Genomic DNA, 26,299 nt, shown 5'->3' with positions numbered 1-26,299 from the left:
GCTTCAAACTTGTTTACTCCCAAAATAATAAACTATATGATGGCAAAACAATAGCAAAGCAATAAGGTGAATAATTCTTCCGATATGGCTCTGGTTCAGTAACATATGAGATACTGAGTTCACCTCCATATGCTATACAGATATTAATGTTGTAGGGAGCTCAGGCAAGAGCAACAAAACAGTCAGGGATGCAGCGAAATTAATTTGTCCAAAGAGCGAAAGTATTCATAATTTAGTAAGTGGTGGTACAGTTAAGATGTGTGTCTAAGATGAGAAGAGAGCAGAATATTTACAAATATTTCCCTGGTGTTTACATCCTTCTTGGAGAACTTAGTGTGGTATAACAAGGAATAGTGGGATGAAATAAAGGGAAACATCCAAGAAATGTGAGAATTTCCTGACAGTGAGACATATCAGGTTATAGAAACACCATCTCAGTGGAAGTGTTGCCTCAGTGCATGCGATAGTCAAACTTAGAGTAGACAAAATGCACTTTAAAATAAACAGTAGGGAAGAAGTGTGCACTAGAAGAAAGGTGGGTTACAGGAGTAAGTCTCTTCCCTCTGTCTATAGCGGGCAGGCAGTCTATGGCACGCATGCTAAAGGCGGCACACGAGCTGATTTTTCAGTGGCACTCACACTGCCCGGGTCCTGGCCACTGGTCTGAGGGGCTCTGTTTTAATTTAATTTTAAATGAAGCTTCTTAAACATTTTAAAAACCTTATTTACTTCACATACAACAATGGTTTAGTTATATATTATAGACTTTTAAAGAAAGAGATCTCCTAAAACTGTTAAAATGTATTACTGGCATGCAAAACCTTAAATTAGAGTGAATAAATGAAGACTCGGCACACCACTTCTGAAAGGTTGCCGACCCCTGGTCTATAGTTTTGTAATCCATTCAGATTTAGCCACCCACACTGGGAATTCCAAATAAGCAATCTATGGGCCTGCACTATTTCCCTTTTATCCAGATGTGAGGAGGACTATTGAACATATGTTGTCTCCAAGGGGCAGAGCGAGCACATCAACAATATGATCTGAAGGCTCTTTGCTAAATAGCTAATATGGCTTAGTTGCCACTAGAGGGCAACAGACAGTGTTAAAAATCACATTTATTTTGGTTTTTTTAGAGCTGGGGAGCCTTACCACAGCAAACCTGATGGAGAAGGTTCGAGGCCTGCAGAACCTGGCTTATCAGCTAGGACTGGATGAATGTAAGTACTATAGACATTCATTAATGGCTTCATAGTTAATTTCCTCTTTTCAAACATTTAACTTGCTCTATCCAGATCTGCAGTTCTCTTTAGCTAGAAAAGTATATATATTTTTAGGAGTTGCAAATGTTTGGGAAAGCAGCAGCAGTGCATTAGGAAACCGTTCTCTGGTAAGAGGCGTACTTTATTTTAATGTAATTACGCAGTTGTCTAAAACATGTCTGTTATAGACACATGTGAGTTAATGTTGCAGGAACCTCAAGTTTAAAATTTCTCCACCTTTGTGGATTTCAGCTTCCATCCTGATGTTATTACAGGTTATTCCTGTAGTAAATGTATTACCGTGTTGTGTGTCTACTCTTCCACAGCTGCCTCTGCTGCAAAATAATGAGAAGGGAGACTGCTTGTCCACCCTTATGCTTTACATTTGCAGGAGCAACCAGTCATAGAGGAGATACAGTAGAACCTCAGTTACAAACACCTCAGGAATGGCGGTTGTTCATAACTGAAATGTTCATAACTCTGAACGGAATGTTATGGTAGTGACGGGTTTGGTCACAGAAACCCCCTTGGGACTGTCACCTGAGTGCTGAGATTATTGCTGAGCCCATTTTCCCTGCCAGCTTGGGACTCCAGAACCCTGCCTTGTTGAGCCAGACACACTAGCCTGCTGCAACACAGATCCACGTCTGGTCCGCACCCTCAAAGCTGCAGACTTTAACCAAAAACTACTCAGCAGGTCGCTTATCTCCAGCACCCAGACACCCAGTTCTCAATGGGATCCAAACACAAAATAAATCCGTTTTACTCTGTATAAAGCTTATACAGGGTAAGCTCATAAATTGTCTGCCCTGTGTAACACTGATAGAGAGAGATGCACAGCTGTTTATTCCCCTAGGTATTAATCACTTACTGTGGGTTCATTAATAAACAAGTGATTTTATTAAGTATAAAAAGTAGGATTTAAGTGTCTTCAAGTAATAACAGACAGAACAAAGTAAGTCACCAAACAAAATAAAGCAAAAACATGCAAGTCTAAGCCTAATACATTAAGAAACTGTTTACATGTGAAATCTCACACTTTGAGATGTTCCAATAAGCTTCTTTCACAGACTAGACTCCTTCCAAGTCTAGGCCCAATCCTTTCCCCTGGTACGGTCCTTGTTAGTTCCAGCAAACATCTTGGGCTTATAGCAGGGGCTTCCTCATGACTGGCAGCCCCCTTTTTTCTGTTCCACCCCCTTTTATAGCTTTGGCACAGGGCAGGAATCTTTTGTCTCTCTGAGTCCCCACCCCTCCTTCTAAATGGAAAAGTACCAGATTTAAAATGGATTCCAGTTTCAGGGGACATGATCGCATGTCCTGAGATCCCAATTCTTCCTGGGCTGGCCCCTGTGAACACAGGAAGATTTGTAAGCAAACAGAGCCATTTACAACCAGTTGTCCTAGTCAATGAGAGCCATCAAGATTCTAAACCACCATTAATGGGCCACACTTTGCATAATTACAATAGGGCCTCAGTTATACTTCATATTTTTAGCTTCAGATACAAGAATGATTCATGCACACAAATAGGAGTATATTCAGTAGGTTATAACCTTTGTTTTGATATCTTACAAGAGACATTTTGCATGAAGTACATTCCAGTTACATCATATTCATACTCATAAGCATATTTCCATTAAGCATATGGAGTGCAATGTCACAATGGTTTTCTTTCAAAAGTTTGACTCAACATTGACTTAATACAGCTTGGAAACTTTACTATGCAAAAGAAAAATGGTTCTTTCCCTTTTATTTTTTAGTAATTTACGTTTAACTGAACATACTGAACTCTTTGGTTTTTTTTTCTCTCTCTCTGTTCCCCTGATTGTGTATTTCCAGTTCCAAATGAGGTGTGTGGTTGACTGGTCAGTTCATACATCTGCTGTTTGTAACTCTTGAGTTTCTACTGTAAATGCAAGCCATATTTCTTTAGAGTGAGTGTTATCAAGTGGCTAGAGCAGGGGATTAGGAGTTGGAACTCCTTGGTTCTGTTTCTGATTCTGCCACTGATTCTTTGTGATACCATGGAGAAAAGTCATTTCAGCTCAACCTTAGTTTTCCCACTTGGAAGAAGATATTTCTCAAGATACTTACCCTCACACACACTTCAATCATATTCCTGGGTTAATACTTCCTGCGTGAGACTGAGTTCTCTGTGGCATTTTGGCAATTGAAATTGCTTCATAGGAGAGTAAGAATAATGCCTTGGGGACTGTTCACTGACTTCTCTCTACCCCTCCCCTCTGCCCTTTAAGTGAGGGCTTGTCTACACTTAAAACCCTGCAGCTGCATTGCTGTAGCACGGCAGTGTAAATACTACCTATACCAATGGATAGGCAGTATCCACTTTCTTAAAATATTAGCAGGTTCAGGGATAATTACCCATGAAATTCATGCCAATACCCGCTTATAACTCCTGTGTCTATCAACTGTTCTGTCAGTCTGCCCTTATATCACACTCCAGAAATTTACTTTGGATTGAAATTAGTGTAAGTAGTAACTGTAGTTTCCTGTTTCACACTTTTACCCCTTTCTAAAAATGGAAAAGGGGGTGTAACATGAGACTGAATGTACCATCCAGGCTGTCTCATCCTCAAAGTCCTTCCAATATTAAGTGATTGTTATAGAGTAAATTGTACTTCTCCAAGGCCTCGCCTTCTTTGGCTTTCATTGTTCTTGTATTTCCCCCATAACATGTGACCAACTAACTTACTCTTAACAGGGCAACATGTTGAAATTCATCGGACAATATATGTTGGAAGGAATGCTTTAAATTTGTCATACAGGCTAATGATGTCTGAATTAGTCATAACTGTCCAGGAAACAGACCTGGATGTCATGTAAACTGCTCAGTGAAGTTACCTTTGCAATGAGCGCTACTGACCCAAAAAACTGAAAACTTAAAGGAATAGAGAATAATGAGAAAATAGTCTAATACCATGACACAAACTGTTGTACATCCTTAGCTTGAATATTGTTTGTTTTTGGGTCACCTTATCTGCAAAAACAAGCTAAAGTACACCTCTACCCTGATATAATGCGACCTGATATAACACAAATTTGGATATAACACGGTAAAGCAGCACTCCAGGGGAGCGGGGCTGCGCACTCTGACCGATCAAAGCAAGTTCGATATGATGTGGTTTCACTTATAACATAGTAATATTTTTTTTTTTTGGCTCCTGAGAACAGCATTATATCAGGGTAATGGTGTAAAAGCAACTGAAGAAGAGACTCAAATACTACTGGAGGTATTAGTGTGTGCGGGAGGTCCTTGCAAAGAAATATGAAGCTTAAGGTTGGAAAAAAAAGAGGAACTGATCGAACATCCATGTATTCTGTCACAACCTCTACAGTTAATGTTACAAAGCAGTTTTCATTATAATTTCCTGTTCTCATGTACTTGTATTTGCATTTTATAGCTAAAATTTCCCCTGCTTTTTTTCTCTTCCCAAGAGTGATATTTTTATTTTTAAACACTTTGGCAAATTCCATTGGCTGAAAGAATTGGGGAAGGTGAGAGAAATGTTTCCTTCTTCAAAAAATCATGATCTTTAACATATATAAGAACCTCCAGATTAGGAACCACTAGTGTAGATCATTCAGCTGGAATCTCCTATTGGGATCAGCTGTATCTATCCCCATGTGATCAACCTGTAGTTTAACTTCATTGGACAGTTTCTGGGGGTGAAGGGTGACAGCACACTTCACTGGTATATCTTCTAGATGTACGTCCAGGGCCTTCTCCTTTACCAGCATTGATGTTAGGTGTTATCTGTGGTACAGACTTGCAATTTATTGAAAAATGATTTGAGGCATAATTGAAAATTTATTTCACTGTGAATGGTGGTTTGACCTTTGCAAACTGTGCACAGTTTGCAAACATCAAAGTTTCTAGACTAGCAGTTCTCAGTGTGACTGAAAGGTGAATTTGCTGTATTGTTGTGTGTGTGTCTCTCTCTCTCTCTCTCTCTTTTTTTATCACCAGTGTTTTAGGTATAAAGCCAGGGCTCAAACTGTGGTGGGCTATGCTTAACTAAACTTAAAGTGAAGCTTTTAACAAAGGGTACAATACTCTCCTTGAATTATTTTCCATTAAATCCTTAAACTGGATTGACCAAATGGGATGACTAAAGTTTGTTAAATGCAGCCATCCTATAATTGCAAAAGCTGTTTATTTAGGGGAAAAAGAAGAATGCAGTCTCTGTATATTTTAATAGAAACTCTCCCCTTCCGATGCTATAGTGGAATGTTCTATGTGTCTGTATGATTTTATGTACCATGGAGCCTTTTCTGTGTCTAGCTCAGAGATGGGCTATTGAAAACCTTTAGTGAGCTGTACGTTTTTTAGAAGCTACATATTTTTAGGCCAATGCCCCTAGATGGGTTGTAGGTAGTGTGGATTGAACCTGGGTGATCTGGAGCTTAATTCATCAGCCTCCAGTATCTCAGTTAAAAGAACCACATATCTTAGCTAAGGCTGCAACAGAGTCATGGATCCCTATTCGGCCTAATCACCACGAGAGGGGGACAGAGTGCCACACTGGGTAGGCATACTTTACAATTGCATAACTCAGATTTTTTTTATTATAATACAGCGTGTTCACATACCAGTTAACTGTGTAAAAAACAAAGTGTTTATAAAAGCCCCTTGCAGCACAGCCTTTAAATGGGGTTGGAGGGAAACAGTTTAAACAAACATCTTTCACAAACCTTTTTTTAATGTGCAGAAGACTAGAGGATTAATCAATGAAAATGTCAACAATAAAAACATCTTAATGTATTTTCACTGCCATTCACAGTTTTTGCCTCCGCTCTGCTCCCCTGTGGCAGAGCTCGGGATTAGGAGCAAGAGCCCATGAGTCAGGTTGCGATACCACTGAGGGTTGGCGTGGCTGCCCTTCTGTCATGCCAGTTGGGAAGGAGTTACTGCCCCTCTATTGGCAGAGATGGAGTGAAGTGGAATTGTATGAGGCAGCAGCGGCTTTACTCAGGCCTTGGCTACACTTGCAAGTTAGAGCATATTAAATCAGCCCCAGGCACCCTAACTCCTGAGGTGTCCACCCTGGCAAGGCACATAGAGCGCCTGGACTCTGCAGCTGGAGCACTCCTGGTAATCCACCTCCATGAGAAGGATAAAGCTTGCTGCACCCTGGCTGAAACAGCCCGGTGTCAGTGTGGATGACGTGTTGCATCACTGCGCTGTGATTCACCTCTGGAAATGTCCCATAATCCCCTGAAGTCAAGTGGCCACTCTTGTCATTGTTTCGAACTCGGCTACAGGCATGCAGATATCCCCTTTCAAAGCTCTGTTTTTGACAACCAGCATGCTTAGTTGCTGTGGGACAAAGCAAACCATTACTGTGGAATGCTCCTGCTGCAGAGGGGGTGTGTGTGTGTGTGTGAGAGAGAGAGAGGGGGGGGGTAGGGACTGATATCAAGGTTTCCCCCTTCCCTCTTCCACTGTCTGAACTTACAAGACATGTTGACACACTGCTGCCCAAAATACAGTCTCTCCCCCCCGCATACACACAACATACTCCCTGTCACATTCCACCTACTTCCGCCCTCCCACCTCAATTTCAAAAGCACGGTGCAGCCACTTGCACACTGGGATAGCTACCAGAATGCTTTGCTTTCTGTGGCATTTAAGAGCTGCTAATGTGGCTACGCCATTGTGCTTGCAGCTGGCAGTGTGAACAGACATCAGTACTTTCCCTGGTGTGGTCTCCAAAGGCTGGTTTAACTCCTGGCATTCTACATCTGCAAGTGTAGCCATGCCCTCAGAGACTGCACCCCTCAGCCAGCCAGATCACTTTAATTTTTTTTTTCTGGAACTGAGAGTCCCATCTGAGGGCAAACTAAATAAAATGATCTAAAGCGTTGGATGTTTTTTAAATAACTAACAAAATCATCCAAAGTCCAAGATTTGGTGGTGATGGGGGACTTCAACTATCCAGATATATGTTGGGAAAATAACACCGCAGGGCACAGACTATCCAATAAGTTCCTGGACTGCATTGCAGACAACTTTTTATTTCAGAAGGTTGAAAAAGTTACTGGGGGGAAGCTGTTCTAGACTTGATTTTAACAAATAGAGAGGAACTCGTTGAGAATTTGAAAGTAGAAGGAAGCTTGGGTGAAAGTGATCATGAAATCATAGAGTTTGCAATTCTAAGGAAGGGTAGAAGGGAGTACAGCAAAATAGAGACAATGGATTACAGGAAGGTGGATTTTGGTAAACTCAGAGAGCTGATAGGTAAGGTCCCATGGGAATCAAGACTGAGGAGAAAAACAACTGAGGAGAGTTGGCAGTTTTTCAAAGGGACGCTATTAAGGGCCCAAAAGCAAGCTATTCCGATGGGTGAGGAAGATAGAAAATGTGGCAAAAGACCACCTTGGCTTAACCATGAGATCTTGCATGACCTGCAAAATAAAAAGGCGTCATATAAAAAATGGAAACTAGGTCAGATTACAAAGGATGAATATAGGCAAATAACACAGGAATGCAGGGGCAAGATTAAAAAGGCAAAGGCACAAAATGAGCTCAAACTAGCTATGGGAATAAAGGGAAACAAGAAGACTTTTTATCAATACATTAGAAGCAAGAGGAAGACCCAAGGACAGGGTTGGCCCACTGCTCAGTGAGAAGGGAGAAACAGTAACAGGAAACTTGGAAATGGCAGAGATGCTTAATGACTTCTTTGTTTCGGTCTTCACTGAGAAGTCTGAAGAAATGTCTAACATAGTGAATGCTTATGGAAAGGGGGTATGTTTAGAAGATAAAATTAAAAAAAAGAGCAAGTTAAAAATCACTTAGAAAAATTAGATGCCTGCAAGTCACTAGGGCCCGATGAAATGCATTCTAGAATACTCAAGGAGTTAATAAAGGAGGTATCTGAGCCTCTAGCTATTATCTTTGGAAAGTCATGGGAGACAGGAGAGATTCCAGAAGACTGGAAAAGGGCAAATATAGTGCCCATCTATAAAAAGGGAAATAAAAACAACCCAGGAAACTACAGACCAGTTAGTTTAACTTCTGTGCCAGGGAAGATAATGAAGCAAGTAATTAAAGAAATCATCTGCAAACACTTGGAAGGTGGTAAAGTGGTAGGGAATAGCCAGCATGGATTTGTAAAGAACGAATCATGTCAAACCAATCTGATAGCTTTCTTTGATAGGATAACGAGCCTTGTGGATAAGGGAGAAGGGGTGGATGTGGTATATCTAGACTTTAGTAAGGCATTTGATATGGTCTTGCATGATATCCTTATCGATAAACTAGGCAAATACAATTTAGATGGGGCTACTATAAGGTGGGTGCATAACTGGCTGGATAACCGTACTCAGAGAGTAGTTATTAATGGCTCCTAATCCTGCTGGAAAGGTATAACAAGTGGGTTCCGCAGGGGTGTGTTTTGGGACCGGCTCTGTTGAATATCTTCACCAACGACTTAGATGTTGGCATAGAAAGTACACTTATTAAGTTTGCAGACGATACCAAACTGGGAGGGATTGCAACTGCTTTGGAGGACAGGGTCAAAATGCAAAATGATCTGGACAAATTGGAGAAATGGTCTGAGGTAAACCGGATGAAGTTCAGTAAAGACAAATGCAAAGTGCTCCACTTAGGAAGGAATGATCAGTTTCACACATACAGAATGGGAAGAGATTGTCTAGGAAGGAGTATGGCAGAAAGAGTTCTAGGGGTCATAGTGGACCACAAGCTTAATATGAGTCAACAGTGTGATACTGTTGCAAAAAAAGCAAACGTGATTCTGGGATGCATTAAAAGGTGTGTTGTAAACAAGACATGAGAAGTCATTCTTCCGCTCTACTCTGCGCTGGTTAGGCCTCAACTGGAGTATTGTGTCCAGTTCTGGGCACCGCATTTCAAGAAAGATGTGGAAAAATTGGAGAAGGTCCAGAGAAGAGCAACAAGAATGATTAAAGGTCTTGAGACCATGATCTATGAAGGAAGGCTGAAAGAATTGGGTTTGTTTAGTTTGGAAAAGAGAAGACTGAGAGGGGACATGATAGCAGTTTTCAGGTATCTAAAAGGGTGTCATCAGGAGGAGGGAGAAAACTTGTTCACCTTAGGCTCTAATGATAGAACAAGAAGCAATGGGCTTAAACTGCAGCAAGGGAGATTTAGGTTGGACATTAGGAAAAAGTTCCTAACTGTCAGGGTAGTTAAACACTGGAATAAATTGCCTAGGGAAGTTGTGGAATCTCCATCTCTGGAGATATTTAAGAGTAGGTTAGATAAATGTCTATCAGGGATGGTCTAGACAGTATTTGGTTCTGCCGTGAGGGCAGGGGACTGGACTCGATGACCTCTTGAGGTCCCTTCCAGTCCTAGAGTCTATGAATCTGTGGGTTGGAGGACTGGATGGAGCTCAGAGGCTGACAGCCCACCTCTGTTGTAAGTGCTATTGTTATACAAATAAATAAAATAAATTAGTACTGTGCTCTGAACAGTTTGGAAGAGGTGAATTACATCTTTTTGCTCAACTGGCTTATAAAATCCAAGGATGGGACTGATCTTTTGGGGAAAAAAAAAACAAAAAACAAAAAAAACCCAACATAACCTGTACTTTATCTCCTGGGTTTCTAGGATTGATGTCCTTTTTCCTCATGTATACTTTCATTCTTCCTTCCTAGGGCTTATGTTTTATAGCACAGTCAACAATACTGCTAAAGACCTTTACAAATCCAAAATATTCTATGGTAGTAAGTTGAGAAGCTTTATGTATCATTTACCCTCCTCCCTATTTTTTTTTCAGTTGATCTTTGCGGTCCAGCCCAGTGCTTCTATGAATTACCTGACAGGGCCAGTAATAAACATTACTAAATGGTGTGGCAGGAATCACCAGCTGGTACTGTTGCACAGAGTCTTAAAAAGTTCTTTTTCTTAGTTTGCCAGCAAATTTTTAGTCTCCGAAGGAATGCTCTGGTGGTGGTTTCTGATTCAGATTGTTTGGGAAAGCTGTGAGTTTCTATTTGTTAATGTAACTAGAGTCAGTTCTTGATGCAGATTTGCTCCCTGGGAGCCAGACACTGGTTTTTGGGTGGAGATTCATGAAAGGAGGGGATTGCCTGGGTCCCATTTGACCATCTCTCTTCCATGACTGGTATGTGTGTGTGTAAATAAAGCAAGTTGCACTGAGAATGTTCTTGTGTTCCATGTTGCTGATTTCTCTCCAAACAACCTTCTCGTGCTGCTGAAATGTAGCCACTCTTGACTTTCTGCACAATGCCTAATTAACTTGTGGAATTCACAGGCTGTATGTTATTATTAAAGCCAAGACTTAGCAAGACTCAGAAGATTAATGTCTGTGTGGTTAATGTGGAAAATATGTAGGTGTTACCTAGGATCTTTAAAAAATGGTCCAAGAAAGTGCTGCCTAGAATTAGGAACAAAATCTTTTGTCTGGGGTAGGTTTTTCCTTATATCTTTGTTAATGTATCTTACATCTTTTTCTGAAGCCTCTTGTTGGAGACATGATACTGGCCTAGTTGGATAATTGATCAAACTGGACACAGGTGGTCTTAGGAAATGCCACTGCTGTCTAATACCCATATTTCATTACTAACAATAGGGAAGGACAAAGTGAAAAATCCTATATCTTTAAAGTACAAGGGCATTTGGGGAAGCAGAATGTTACCTAACCTGCAAGGAGGCTGGGACATCACAGTTAACACTTGCAAAAAGGGTCTTAGGTTCTCAAATCTTTAGGGGTTGGACACCTCCCCAGGGGATGCTCTGACTTCCAGGGTTTCACTTAGGGGTGCTGTCAGTTTCGGGGAAGATAGGGTAGGGGATAGACAGAGGGGATTCTTGCCTGTCTGCGCTGAATCTCGTATTCCCTCCAAAGAGCCTCTCCCTCTAACTGTCCCTTTTAGTGAAAACTGCTTGCTGCTAGCCCCCACTCCTTTTCTTCTCTGCAGGAAGCAGCAAGGGAGGGTAGTACATTTCTCTGGCCAAAGCTGTAGTCTTGGAATCTGTCCTGAAGAGCAGGCTGTCTCCTACTTGCTTGGGGAAATGGGACTACTTAATTGCTGTACTGGGAGCTATAGGAGAGGATTTATTCTTGTAGAGGGGAAGAAGCTAGTGTAAGGGGGCAGGATCACACGTTGGGAGCAGGGAGAGTGGTAAGTGCCAGGATGAATACATTTGTTGTCCATTCCTCTGTGCTAGTTTATTGAAGAGAAGGACGCCCATTCTTAATGTGTCAAGCTTTAAAGATTGAGCTAGCAACTACTGAATTTCTTTACTGAAAGCTGGCACCTCCAGCCGCATATCACTCCTAGCATTGTGTTGGTACATTGGGATGAATACTCAACCAGAAGGAAGAGTGTCCCAAACTGAGTCATTCCTACTATTGTATGCTGCAGAGTGCACTCTAGCACTGCATTGGGGTCTATAGATTCAGTGCGTCACTTTGAGTCACCATACTCTTCACTGCACTTAGACTTCCAGGGAGGTCTTTCTGTTTATTTTGGGTATTCATGGAGATCCACCTGCCATGGTGTGTGTTGTCTCCCACCCAAGTGCAAACCCAAATCTAATGAGGAGAGACCAGGGTGAATTGGAAGATTCGTAGTAATTCACCCATTTTCCTAGAAAATTAGTTGTATAGTCTTGCATATGCCTTTGCTTGCCGGAAGCCCATAAAGTACCATGCTGTGACTTGCACCCTGCTAAGAACACCAAAAATTAAAAAATACAATGTACTTAGCCCTGTGGCTCCACAACACAACAGAGCAGACCCCTCCTCAGCTGCTGCTGGAATGAGAGTTGGTACATCCACTCCTGTTGGCAGGAGTACTAGGTTCAGCCTATCACCGTGATTGTCATAACATTTCCTCTACAATATTAGCTACCAGACAAACGTGGGCAAGTTTAGCTAGAAAATTTAAATTTCATTTCCTTCTCACATATTTATGCTGTACTTTGGAGCAACTCCTTGTTGTAGTGACAATAAACTGTTAATGAGGAGAGAATGTATGGATAAGGGGAAATTTGGGTCTCAGATGATCTCAGAGGAGTAGTTTCTGCCATTCCAGCCATTTCAACAGTACAACCTATCTGGTTTGGCTGCATGGCGCTACCTGCAGCTTAAGCATTTCTTGAAGGACATATTGGGCCTATTGTACTGGGAGCCTCACAGAATCCATGTTCTAGTGGAGTGCGCTCCATAGGTTCACCTGACCAGCTGCATCCTATTACGACTTCCTGGCCCAAAAGACCCTCCCTAATTTAAATTGCCTGCACGAGGCCTGGAATAAAGATTTGTGTATGTCCTTGAGCCCTAGATGATGGGGAAGTTCCCTGCAAAACAATAAAAATGCTACAATTGATCTACTGAATCAGCCTTCATTGTAGAAGATTATATTTCATTCATCTTGGCCCCTACATAAGTTACAATGCCTGGGCCTTCTTGCTAAAACAGACAACTGCTGGAGTTCTGGATCTCCCAGAGCCACACTGGCTCACATGTTTTGGGGTTGTCTCAGGATACAGTCCTTTTGGCTAAGACTAGACCAGGATTCATATGAATGGATACCTTTTAAAAATTACTTCCCAGAACTGCTCTTGGGATGTATCCCATCATCTTGGGAACACTTCAGCTCATGGAGAGCTTGGTTCTCTAGAGCAGGGCTTGTAGCCAAATGATTTGTATTGCTTAGATGGAAGAGCAGACAGCCTTCAGGTATGGAAGCTTAGCACAGCTAGTTGGCTGTCCTGGCAGCTAAAGAGAAGATACGGGTCTCAAGAAGAGGGACCTCAAAGAAATTTGAAAAGATTTGGTCTGACCTCTTAGAACTCTTTGATTAATTCCTAGCATATGGAAATGGAGATGTCTCTCTCCTTGACCCATCCTCCCCTTGTACCCCTCCCTTCCCATTCCTCTTTTAAGAGCATGTGGTTTGGGTGGAATTAGCAGTAACTGTGAATCTGTAGTGAGTAGAGTTGAGAGGTGCAGTATGCTGGAAGCACTGACTGATTCAGTCATTCTCACCCCCTCTGCCTGCCCAAAAGAGACCTTGGTGGCCTCAGCATCTCTGGGCCAATGTGATTATGCACATATCTTCACCCTCTCCTATTTAGACTGTACTATGCCATAACCTTTGTGGGGGGTTGTTCATGGAGGAACTTATCTACAGAATAGAAAAACTACTGTTAGAATATGCTGTTTATTCATAGTCACTGTTGCTGGGTTGATCTACAGCAGTGCAGTGGGAGGCTAGGGTGAAGAAAGGGTCATCTCTGAGTTTCTACATAGTATCATCACTCTCAACAAGAGTCTTCTCCTTTGCCACTCCTGTTTTCTGCCTCCCTACATCTGTCTGCCTCATGGAGGAGTCACTCGTCATCTCATTTCAGCCTTGCCTGAAACCTCTTTCTCCCTTATTCTGTTTATTATTTAACACTGAGTTCACAGTACTTTTTGTGCAGAAAAGATTGTATTGTATGTTATAATGATTGAAGCTGGTATGGTATTTTTAGACAACAGAATGACTCTCTTTGTACACTTGATTTCTGTAATATGCAGTTAGTTTGAGAGGGATTTAATTAGCAAAGATAAGAGGATAAACTCTTTCTGCCCAAAATGTGGATCTGATCTTGGATGACTCACCTACGGCTTAAAATATGGCTGATCTGAAACCACATGCAGCAATCTAGGAATAATTATCCTGTCAATTAAAGTGATTCTGCCGTTGTCACATTTTCTCTTAGAGATATGAACTTTAATGTGTTCAGTTGGTCGCCTGGGAAGAGTGTTGGGTTAATAAAGCTTGCTTTCACTTTGGTGTGTGCAACCATTCTTTACATCACCTTTGGATGGTTGAAAAGAGGTGGAAGGAACCATAGGTCATCTATCGTCTGCTTGTATGGCTGCCATCACCATAATGACTGAGAACCATGGTGTCTGTTTGAAACAAGAAACCTTGGCCTTCATTCTGATTCTGAATCTCTCTCTCCATTCCCCTCCCACAATACTAGAGATCTGCTGTCTTATTTTAATGCACAGTGGTATGGTGAGAGGGGCTCTTGGACAAGGAAATCACCTTTTCATTTACTGCTCATCACAGTTAGGATGGTTTGCAGACAGGATTGCTTCTTGGATAGTTCCCGCTGGAAGACTGAGACGACAGAGTGCCTGCTTGAAATTGGCATTCACACATGATCTGTGAATTGGCTAATTTTGACATGTAGTTAGTTAAAAAATTATTACAGCCAGAGGAGTCATGACCTCAACTTTTCATCATCTCCATTGGATTGTGTGCCAGTTTGGAAGTGAAGAAGGTATGGGAAGTTTTAATTGTACCTGTGTGATTTATCCTCAGTCAGCTCTTTAATTTCTTCTGGCTGTCTGAGGTTTCCGACATGCTGTAAATTTCTCCAACTTTTTCATTATCTGCAATTTCTTTATGACTCATGAATCGGAGTGGAGAGAGAGTGTGGATTTACAGCGGAGATAAACATGTCCATAAAGTCTGTATCTGTGTCAGTAATTGTACTGCTGTCAGTGAGTGTCCTGTTTTACAGGCCTCTCTTGGGAAAGAAACACTTTGCTACCAGTGGCAGAGAAGTGTTCACTTTGATTTGCATTAACTTGCCAGGAGATTAGGTTGCAATGGTGGGGATGGAAATTGAGCCTGGACCTTGGGTTGCTATTTAAAAAAAAAAAAAAAAAGTGGTTTTTTTTTTGGGGGGGGGGTCTTTTTGTTTGTTTTGAGCAGGTGGTTGAGTTGCCCAGTAAGTGCGGAAAACAGAGAGAACGCACACTGTTCCTGAATGCAAAAATGGGGGAGAGGATGGATACAGTTTGCTAATGTTATCAAATATGATACTGCACATATGCATAAATTCTTCATTCCTACCACAAAGGAAATACAGTATCCAGGTAATCACTGTATCCTCCAAAAATACTGTACATAATATTGCATGGATGCTTTGGGGGCATTCTTCCTCTGCCTCAGGAAGAGTGGAATAAATATTTCTCAAAGCATCAAGAAAACTCTGGACACCCTTGCTTCACCCCCTGCCCCCCCCGCCACTCCTCTGTGGAGAATGCTGTTGTGAGTCTCAATGTAGAGTATTAATACTGCATCCTAAACCAGCCATTGATGGCTCTTTGCTGACTGTGGGAGGAGATGTGCACGCTCTTGGTGTCTGAAAAAAGGAAAAAATCTTTTAAAACACTTGTAAATGTGTCAAACATCCAAACTTCTGTCATTTCTCTTTCTTGCTATTTTCTGTTTGATGCCTGTTGTCACCACTTGTATACACAGAACCTCTTTTTGTTAGTTTTTGTAGTTTGGGGATATTTTTCTGGCCCTGGTACATTAAGATCCCACTCCTCCCCCCCCCCCCCGACCCCAACAACAAAATGAAAACTGGCTCTTTTTCTGACATTGCTGTATTCTTAGGGTTCAAAGTAACTTCGAAAATGCAGTAGTAAATGCAGCCTGCAGGCCAGATCCAGGCTACTTGGTTTATTTATTGTATTGCCACAACACATTCAGATTCTGCAGAAAGCAAGCTTTCATTTTTTAAAAATAAGGACTTATGGTTATGTAAATAACCTCTGAACGTGCACTGATGTAAGACTGTCTTAGATAGCCTGAAACAACAGCTCAGACTGGAGAGATGTTAAATTCTTCTGTTCATTTTAAATAATTGTTGATTCTGAAGCCTAATCCTGACCCTACAGAAAGCAGCTTTTCAAATAAATCAGACACTTTTGCCCATCTGATTCCAGGACCTGAGCGTGCCAGCTGTGTGCACAAATCAGATGATGGCATGCACAGTTGCCCAATAGGTGGAAGAGAACAGTGGTTTTAAAAGTACCTTGCATAATTTTTATCACTGAATGATGCTTAGTAACTTTACTAACTAAAATGTAGTTATAAGTGGCATACTCTACTCATGATCTTTGTGCAAATACCCTACATTTCCCCAGTTTTTGTAGCTGCTGTCCGAGACAGCTGATTTTTGAGACCAGTTCAGGAATCTATAAAGGCCACAGTTAAAAGGTACCTGAGCCAGGAACAACTGTCTTACCTTGTCCAAGCACTCTATTTTGGACTAGCTGGCAGTAAAAGTATGGCAGAAACCTTGCATTACAATTGCCCCAGCCTTACAGTCAGTTGAGAAAAAGAGCATGTCCCACAATCCCTGCTGGAGTTTGGTGGTGGAGGTGGGAGTGTCTAGAGCAGAGATCTGTGGCAGGAGGCCCTGCAAGTGTGAGAGTGGGCTGTGTCCCACAAGATGGTCCAAGTTACCATATACATGTCTTGGGAAGGAGAATGTGATCTCAGGCACCATGTTCTGACATTCTATCTTCAAAGGGCCCTCCTGTCACTCGACCTACTCCACTCACATATTAAGCATATTAACGTCAGAAAAGGAAGGGGGTGTGGGGAAAAGCTCAGCCAGCTGTTAACTGGTGCCTTGTTAATGAATGAATGTCAAAAACTGAGCGACTGCTCTGACAAGGCTTTTGGGTCCTTGTGGCTGGTACGTGCTCCCAGTGTCCTTAGTTTCCTCCAGCTTCTCTCCCCTGCCCCTGGCATTAACCAGCGCTTTACCTGTGTTGATCACAGCAGGGTTACCTGTATATTGATTTCCCTAAATTACATTTTCCTTCAGGTCTTGGCTCTTGCCAGGAAGGAGGAGAGTTTCTTCTCTCACAGTATGGCTAGCTGGACCTGCTTGCAGAAGAGCATTGTGTCCTATTGGATAGGGCATTAGACTGGGACTCAGGAGACATGAGGTTCAATTCGTGGCTCTGTCGCTGGTTTGCTGGATAACCTTGGGCAAGTCACTTGCCCTCCCTGTGACTCCATTCTCCATCTGTAAAATGAGGATTGACATCCTTTGTATAGTACTTTGGGATCACTGTACAAGAATTAGATATCATCAGTAAAGATTCTATCCCATGTACTGGTCATTAGTGTTTCCTCTCTGCTTCTGATGCCTGCCGCCATGAAGGAGTAATCGGAGTCGGCTCTGGGATATCTCTGCATCTAGAAGATGCAGTGAAATGGGGATTTAGTGATGGAATGGGTCTGATCATCGATTTATGAGACATTGAAGAAGTCATTAAATGCTTTTACCAAGGATTGGAGATAAGGCTTCTTCACAGACCTCATGGCCCAAGAGAGTAAATTTGTGCTCCTGGGGTGGAATTGGCTTTGGTAGGAAACAAATGTTCGTCTTTCAGTTTTACAGAGATTTAAATAGCTGTTCAGTGACACATTTGACTGGATATCTTTTAATTGGGAGACAGTGATGTTGCTCTCTATGCTCTGACAATCCTGCCTTCAGTCCAGCCTCCCTCTCTGCTTTCTTTCCCTGCTGAGGGGACTGAGCTGATCTTGGGGGCAGGTGTTGGAGCATCATCTTTTCACTTTTTCTACAATAGATCTTGTGATGCACACCCAATGCTGTATGGAAAGACTTTGGGTATGTCTACATCTACAATTTTGCAGCGCTGGTTGTTACAGCTGTATTAGTACAGCTGTATAGGGCCAGCGCTGCAGAGTGGCCACACTTACAGCAACCAGCGCTGCAAGTGGTGTTAGATGTGGCCACACTGCAGCGCTGTTGGGCGGCTTCAAGGGGGGTTCGGGGAACGCGAGAGCAAACCGGGGAAGGAGACCAGCTTTGCCGCGGTTTGCTCTCGCGTTCCCCGAACCCCCCTGCAAACCGCAGGGAAGGAGACTTGCTTGCTTGGGGATTCGGGGAACGCGAGAGCAAACCGCAGGGAAGGAGACCTGCTTGCTCGGGGATTCGGGGAACGCGAGAGCAAACCAGGGAAGTAGACCAGCTTCGCCGCGGTTTGCTCTCGCGTTCCCCGAACCCCCCTGCAAACCGGGGAAGGAGACCTGCTTGATTACCAGAGGCTTCCTCAGGTATGCTGGGATACCTGCTTATTCCACGGAGGTCAAGAAAAGCGCTGGTAAGTGTCTACACTTGATTACCAGCGCTGGATCACCAGCGCTGGATCCTCTACACCCGAGACAAAACGGGAGTACGGCCAGCGCTGCAAACAGGGAGTTGCAGCGCTGGTGATGCCCTGCAGATGTGTACACCTTCTAAGTTGCAGCGCTGTAACCCCCTCACCAGCGCTGCAACTTTGTGATGTAGACAAGCCCTTAGTGGTTTGCCTCCAGCAGAACCTGCCTCTGTTTACTGGTGAGATCTTGCAGGAGCAGTAACACACATGTTGCCTCACCTTGCATCCACAGACAGCCCTGAAGGCCCTGTTTCCATAATGTGGCTGGAGTAAGTCTCTGTGACAGTATCTGTAACTGGCTCATTAACTCCTGAGCATTAGAACAAGATAAAAATGCCCTAAAGCCTCTTATCTGATGACTGATGTAACCTGCTCAAAGCTCGAGTGCCATTAGTTTAAGTTTGCAATGCAAGTGCCTCTCTTGAGAGTAACGAGCACTGATTAAACCTGAAGTGTCCCCTGAGGGCTCTACAGCTGTCATGAGGGTGGTGGCTTCCCCCTCCCCAAAAGGGAAATCGAGGCCAGAAGTCCCACTGGGGCAGGCACTCTTTGAACCACCACGTGGCTGCCCCAGCTGTTCCATTTTGCCTAATGAATTGTTTTACAAGGAGAGGCTGGGTATTGTCATCACAAGCTGTCTTCTCTGGGGACAGAAGCCAGCCTGATAATGACTAATGTTAGTGATAGTAATTGAAGTCTGATGGCTCTCCAGGGGCTGGCATAGTGCTTAGAGAGCTGTCAGGCACTTGTGGCTGGTGCAGTCCCATGAATGCCTCAGAAACGTTTTTTAATTGCTTGACTTCCATAAGTATAGTTTCTGTGTTTTCTCCACATGGAAATACTCGTTTGCAAAAATCTTTAACGGGGTTACCCTGTGAGCCTTTTGACATTCTGCGCTGATGTGATTGTGGTGGGATCTGTGCCGTGTATTTCTGCCCCTGACTAGCGCTTATATGCATCCTTGCTTACTATCTGTGTGTGCTCTGTCTATCTAAGTTTATTGATTTTTACCCATATGTATGTTTAGAGCCCTGCATCTGTGGACTGTGTTTGTGGATCGGATGCGGATACAAATTTTGTATTCTCTCAGGGCTCTATGTATGTTTCCTTTCCTGCCCTGGCCTTATGTTTACATAATGCTGATGTAATGTGCCTGTGGATTATACTTGACATTACTAAAATATTTCAACTGGATTCCTAAACATGAGGGGATCCTTGAGCCCTGTAGGGCAGAGTCAGCTGGTCAGCAGGGCAGTCGTTTGCATTTTGTTGGGTGTTTAAACCTGAATGTAATGTTAAATGAAAAGCCTTTGTATCTCAGCTAGACTGGCGCTGGGAAACAACAACTTCCCATGGACTTGGGCCAGAGTGCTGACTGGATCCTACTTGTAGTATTGAGTGAAGGTTTTCTGCTAATTGTCTAATTTAGTGTGTACACAGCCATGGATTTGGGAAACAAATTATGAGTAGTTAGAATGGGTAATCATGGTCTTTAAGTAACAGCTTGGATCCCAAGGTGGCTTCTCTTGGTTGCTTACTACAGTGCCCTGCTGGGAATGGCAGGTGAAACCAGGCAGGTTACAGGAATGTTTCATGCCAAATATAGGACAAACCAAAATTGTAGAAATACGGGAAGCAATTGTTGTTAGGAATACAGGAATTGCCATGCTGGATCAGAGCAGCATTTTATCTAATCCAGTCTCTGGTCTCTGACAGTGGATAGTACCACGTGTTTTAGTAGTTTAAAGAAGCCCATGGTGCACAATTGTGGAATAACCTACACCTAGGGAAAGTTTATTTCCAACCTTATCTGTTATTGTTTGTCTTATGCCGGGAAGCGTCATGATTGATATAACCTTATGTTTTTTCATTCTCGCTGAAGTAGTGGTCAGGGGTGGCTCCAGGCACCAGAGTAGCAAGCGCATGCCTGTGGCGGCAAGTCACGGGGAGCGGCCTGCCAGTCACTGTGAGGGCGGCAATCAGGCAGCCTTCGGCAGGATGCCTGTGGGAGGTCTGCCGGTCACGCAGCTTCAGTGGCAGGTACACCGAAGGCGCGGGACCAGCAGATCACCCGCAGAAACGCCGCTGAATCCGCATGACCAGCGGACCGCCTGCAGGTGTGCCACCGAAGGCCACCTGAATGGTGGGAGTGGCAAAAACATAGAGATGCCCCTAGTAGTGGTGGATTTTGTTGTTATCTGTGTATAATCCTTCTTTGAATCCAGCTAAGTTCTTTGTCTCAGTATCACATGGCTGTGAGTTCTGCAGATATGTTTTATATAGTTAACACAAATGTTTTAAGTTTGAGTTCCTTGATTGTCCCCATGGTCTTTTATTATGAGAGAGGGTAGGGAGCATCCAATCGGACTTCTTTGCATCATTCAATAGTTTACATACCTCTCTTCATCTCCTCTCTAAACTAAATACTCCTAGTCTTCTTAGGGCAGTTCTACACTTAAGACGTTGCCGTGGTACAGTGACACCAGTGCTGCTGCCTCACTGCAGCATGTTAGTGAAGATGCTACTGTGCGGATGGGAGAGCCCCTGGTTATCTTAAAACACATTTGTGTACCAGGTTCATTCACTGATTGCCACTGCCTTGTTCCATTTTTGCTTGTTCTATTTCTTGTTACAATTTGAAGAACTATTAATTTCTGCAGAATTTAAGCTATAATTAAAAAGAAGCTTAGTCATTGTTGTGAAGAACCATCCACATGTGAGCTGAGTATGACTGCTGTCATATTACCTTCCTGAAACTACAGATGGACAGCTCCAGTGCCTTTGCAGCTCAGTTCATAGGCTTGCTGAGCCTCTGCAGAGTGAAATTAATATCTAGTGAGTTTCAGCACTGCTATTCAGAGCCCTGTGGGTAGAAGTGGTATGTAGAGAATCCATTTAATCTTGCAGCTACTTGAGGAAGCTATGAGCAGCTGTAGAGAGATACTAGTGCTATTCACAGAATAGGAGGACCAAAAAAGGAGGCTGGGAGAGGGATAGTGAAGGAGAGTCCCTCCTCCCCACCCCTTTTCAGCAGCCAGAAGGCATTGGAGTGGGGATAAAAAACAAAGTACCTTCTCTATTCTGTTTGTTAGGGGGGACTGGAGCTTCAACTTTGTCAGATGTCCACTAATCAAGCAAGATCTAGGGGTCCTGGTAAAAATCCCAGCTGTTTGAAGGAGGATTGTTCAGCAGGGCATTGGCTCCTGAACCTCACTAGTGACCTCGCTTTCATCAGTCATATCTACTTCTGGCTAGCAGGTTTAGCTCTCCAGCTAAAAGGTGTTGGAACTTTTTCAATCCCGGGCATACTATGAGAATGAGGTGGGAGTATTACTGCTGGTGTGCCTTGTAGAATTTGAACTCCTTGAGACCTTTCAAGTGCATAGGTAATTCCAATGTTCCTTTGTCTATTTTGTATGTAGATGGACAGAGCAGGTTAGGGGCTTCCTCATTTTAAAAAGTGAACTGGGCAGATTTTTGAGTAGAGCTACTTGCAAGAGATGACGTGAGAATTGTATGCTAAGAATAGATCCAATCAGCTCTTTCAGAGAGTAGCACAAATCAAGACGAGCATTTAGAGATAGGTGAAGCATGAGGTTGGATAGGGTGGGCAGCAGGAATTCATTCTAGGTTTTATAAATTTGCTGTGAGGCAATATTCATTGCCATGTTTTCTCTGTAATGCAGAGGTATTACTCTGCCTTATCACAGCTTTTATGTTCTGCTCTCTCTGTCCTGGAACCTTTAACAAAGAGGAGCATGACATGAGTAGAACAGGAAAAGAGCTTCAGCTGGAAATTGCTGATTCCACCCAACCCTCTTTCTCTAAGTGTAGATGGAACAATTAATACTTTCTCTCTTTCTTCTGGTTTTTGTTCTCTTTGAGGGTTGCTGTTCACATTTTTTCTTCAAGAATATGGGCCTTTCACCAGGGCTGACCAAGGTGGAAAGGGAAACGAGCAGGGTGCCATGTTCAGGGAGGGGACGAGAATGAAATTAATTTCCAGTGTTCAGCTTTAACTCATGCTTATAATCTCTTTTTCATGGTTCTTATAAACCACCACCACCACCACCACCTTTGAAATCAATGGAAATACTCCTGTTGACTTCAAGAAGAGTTGGAATAGTCCCATACTGATACCTGATTCAACGACAGGCTTTTTCTTTATGGTTTTAAATGCTATTGAATATTCTTCTGTGTTGAGTATGGGGATTTCTTTGGCCTTCACCTCTCCAGTGAAAATCACCCTGTTGCCAGCACAGAGTGCCTGAGGGGGGCAACAGCGGGGTTCGTTGCCCAGTGTGCTTTGCGCCAATGAACACACCAGGGTGGAGAAGCAGACAAAGTTTATTTGAGATCTCAAAGTGGTGCAAGGAGACTGGCACGTCTCAGATCAAGCACACTAATACAAGCAGGCTCTTCCCTTTTATACCCCAGTTGTTTACTGTAAAATTTTTCTTCTTGCTGACTAGCTCATCCCCCGCTCCCCTCTTCCTCTTCTGTCTAGCTGCAGTGTTCTACTTGCTTAATCTTTCCTCGCCACCTTTCTGTTATAGGCAAGTACATCTTATCTGAAGTGGCCTTGAGCTGCTTTCAGCCTGTTGCAACTGATAGCTTGCTGCTTACACCACAGTTTCACAGCTGCTGGCATTTTAGGTCGGTTAAAGTTCAACATGGAGGGGCTTTGGTTCATTTTGGCCTAGAGCAGGAGGGCTTCATCGATACTTGTGATCTTCCACCCTCCCGAGTTACCTAGGGTTATGCCTAGTGACACCAACAACCCCTTGAAGATGCTTGATTTTTTTAAAGAGCTAGCTTCTGCCTGATGGAAGAGCTTTAAAAAGGCATTCTGGAAAATGTAGTTTTAAATTGAAAGCCAAAATGATCCATAGGAAATAGTCACTGGGACTTTATGAGAGGGTACTCTGGGAATTGCCTCCCACTAAAAGGGAAGGATTTTCTAGGATTCACTGAGTCATGGCCTGACTGCTGAAGGGAGTGCTTAGCACCATAGCCAGAAGATTGCATATGCTGCATTTTCTCATCATATTCACTGTCAGTTGCCCCCTTCTTTCAGTGAAACACTGACTGTTATACGTCTATTTTGGTAATAAAACCCTACTTTGTTTCCATATAAAAGGATGTTTTAAAGGCTGTCTTTTTTGTGAATTTTTTAATCTCTAAGAGATTGACACTCCCTGGACGTCCAACAACCTCAAGCCTTAATAACAAGGCTGACAAATTAGCATGCAGGAAGCTAGTCTCAAAGAACTTGCAGTGTTTTAACAAATGCCTCAAACACATGGAAAGACGGACTTACGGCTGATGTTGTCCAGCTGTTCCATCATTGCGTTTGATTTTTTTTTCTGATGTCCCAGAGCAGTGAGTGAGTTGACACATCCTTTTTTTGCAGAAATTTTCAACCATGGTGTGGAGAAGATAAAGTTGCATTTACTCCTTTTCATGAATATAAGACTGACTGCTTAGTTATTTGAATTTTGTGTTCATTCAGTGAATTTCCTCTTATTCATCTTACATCTTTGGGATCCTATACCTAGTAACATGAAAGAAGGAAAGAAAACCCGCTCGACACCTGACATAATCCTTCTGTTGGGTAAACAGAGATTTTGGTTTACAAATTAATCTTGAGAAAGTGTTGTTACTGAATGGATTGTTACATCTTAGTCTAGAGATTGATGGTGATTTTAAGAGATCTGCTGTTGATTAAACAAATTTCTGCATTGTATTTTACTGAAAGACAACACAGCTTTTGGAAACAAAAAGCCCAACAAAACATTCAAACAAATAATTATCTTAGGCACCTTCATTGTTCTATGCAGTCATCGTTTTGCATTTATAGGAACAACTACCCATGTAGCACTTCATACATGGGTGATTACTACACATCTAGCACTTCATCAAACATTTATTTTAAGCTGCACAATGGTAGTAAGTGTTTTGGTTCCATTACAATCTGTCATGGAAAGCTTGACTTGTCAGATCATTGGTGACCTGCAGCAAATACAGTGTATTGTCTCAGCCCTTCTATGTGTGCGCGGACAGAGTTAGTGAACATGCCCAATAGCAGATTATTAAACCTCTAAGGCTCTACAAGTGATTTGACAAACACTGAGTTTATTAAACCCCACATTGAACTGTGAGTTCTTAAAATGTGCTTGCATCTACATCGCCTTAGGGTTTGATCTCCGATCTCCTCATCTAAGCAGGATCAAGTTTGGTCAGTAATTGGATGGGAATCCTCTAAGGAAAACTCAGGTGCTGCAGGAAGAAATGTTGGTGATTCTGTGACAGTGCTTTTCTCTCTGAGTCAGTACCGAACTATTACCCCATCACGGCTCTAGGGGGCTCTGTAATGTTGGAAATGTTGTATTTTGGATGAGACGCATGACAAAGGTCATGATGACTTGGGGTCAGTAATCCCATACATTTTTTGTAAGGGTGGGATATTAACCTCAGTTATCATGGGCAAAATACCAGCATAGGTAATTACAATCTAATTTTCCCAAGCAGCATCAATTAAAACAAAAGCTAAGAGGGATCTTATCTCTACTATGTTGTGTAGTGCTGATGTACGTTTAAACAGCTGCCACATTCTTCCACAGGGGTAACTAAGTAGTGGGGGAAGTGATTCCTGTGTATGTACTGTATGAAACTATGTAAAAGGCACGAGAAAAAGTCTAGTGTAGGTGTACTGAATGTGTATACAAGAGACCCATGAAATAATTATTCTATCACTTATTGAAACCATGTACATTAGTGTCCAGTGACACACAAAATATACAGCAGAGTAATAGGCATTCCCCATTAAGTTGTGTGAAACTGTGCATTTCAGAAAGGGAAGAATGATACTTATAGTAGATCGTGCCCTATACTTGTAAACCTGGCGTTCTGAATTGTACAGAAAGCTTATCCTATATTCTGCATTGAGGTCTGTTGATTATGTGACACTACAGTGGGAGAGACTGGAAATTCTGTAGCAGATTCATGTAAATTAAAATGGCAATTTTAAATGACTTCAGTACAAAAATGAATAAAGGAATAAATACAGTAGTGGAATGTTTTCCGTTGTGTTACTAAATTCTGTTCTCCTATGTCTGTGTTTTCAGTATACGCTGTCATACAAGATCAATGCATAACTCCCTCGTAGAAGCTGCCAGGGAGGAAACTGAAGATTTTGGCAGCTAGGTGGGGACACTTGGGGCTTTTGACAGATGGACAGGCAAAGGAGGCAGTTTGGGATTGTGGGTTGAGTACTTCACCTATATGATAAAAGGATCAGCAATGTTATAGTTGACCATGTTGACACTGAAACCTAAATAAAACAATTTAAGTAATAAACACTTTATTGGTATAAATGGAGCAATCCACAGCTCTCAGAGCAATTGTTTCTGACTGACTGGAGAATCAAGAAGACAACAGAGCATTGCTTTCCCTGGGAGACATGAACAGAGAGTGTATCTTCACAACCGTAAGGACTAGAAAACAACTTTTCTTAAAAGGAAAAGCTTAGACTCGAGCAAAATTCAGCAGCAAGGGGTGGATTATGTTGCAGATGCTGGTGCGGTTGTGAAAATGCATGTGGCCCTGCTTAGATATTCTCTGTATGAGCAGAAGTTTGTGTGTTGATAATAAGAAAACTATGCTGAATTAGGCCTTGATTCAGCAAATCACTTTAAATATATGCTTAAGTGCCACTGAAGTCATGTTTAAGTTCTTTGCTGAATCAAGTCCTGTAACTTGCTCAGGACTGGTTTCTGTCATGTTCTGTAAAGGGTATATAAATACTGTAGCCTGAAATCAATATTGTGAATTCACTGCTGAAGGAAGTCATTGTGATGTACCGTGGCAAGATTTAAGAAGGGGTCGGATAACTTTATACCAATTGATGACATTTGTAGGTCTGAAAGCTGTGATGGATTGTGGGCACTGTTTGTCCTAAGTCACAATCTGATTACTTTTATTGGGCTTGTTTGATCATAT

At 42.5% G+C, this 26,299-nt stretch overlaps 1 protein-coding gene across 8 annotated transcripts in view; it reads left to right on the top strand.

Moving 5' to 3' along the window:
- LIN52 (lin-52 DREAM MuvB core complex component) overlaps window positions 1–26,299 on the top strand; it is a 149,685-nt gene that overhangs the window by 6,110 nt on the left and 117,276 nt on the right. For 4 of the 8 annotated variants that reach the window (XM_030559187.1, XM_030559186.1, XM_030559190.1 and 1 more), the window contains exon 5: window positions 1,137–1,220. In XM_030559187.1, coding sequence (XP_030415047.1) covers window positions 1,137–1,220 — 84 coding nt within the window. Of the gene's footprint in view, window positions 1–1,136; window positions 1,221–4,457; window positions 6,299–10,051; window positions 10,474–23,711; window positions 25,316–26,299 lie in introns of those variants that run through there. The other 4 variants (XM_030559185.1, XM_030559191.1, XM_030559188.1 and 1 more) reach the window with 4 other exon arrangements.

This window comes from Gopherus evgoodei, chromosome 4 (genome assembly GCF_007399415.2).
Source record: "Gopherus evgoodei ecotype Sinaloan lineage chromosome 4, rGopEvg1_v1.p, whole genome shotgun sequence".
Taxonomy (NCBI): Eukaryota; Metazoa; Chordata; order Testudines; family Testudinidae; genus Gopherus; species Gopherus evgoodei.
This window is presented reverse-complemented; position numbering and strand designations above follow the sequence as displayed.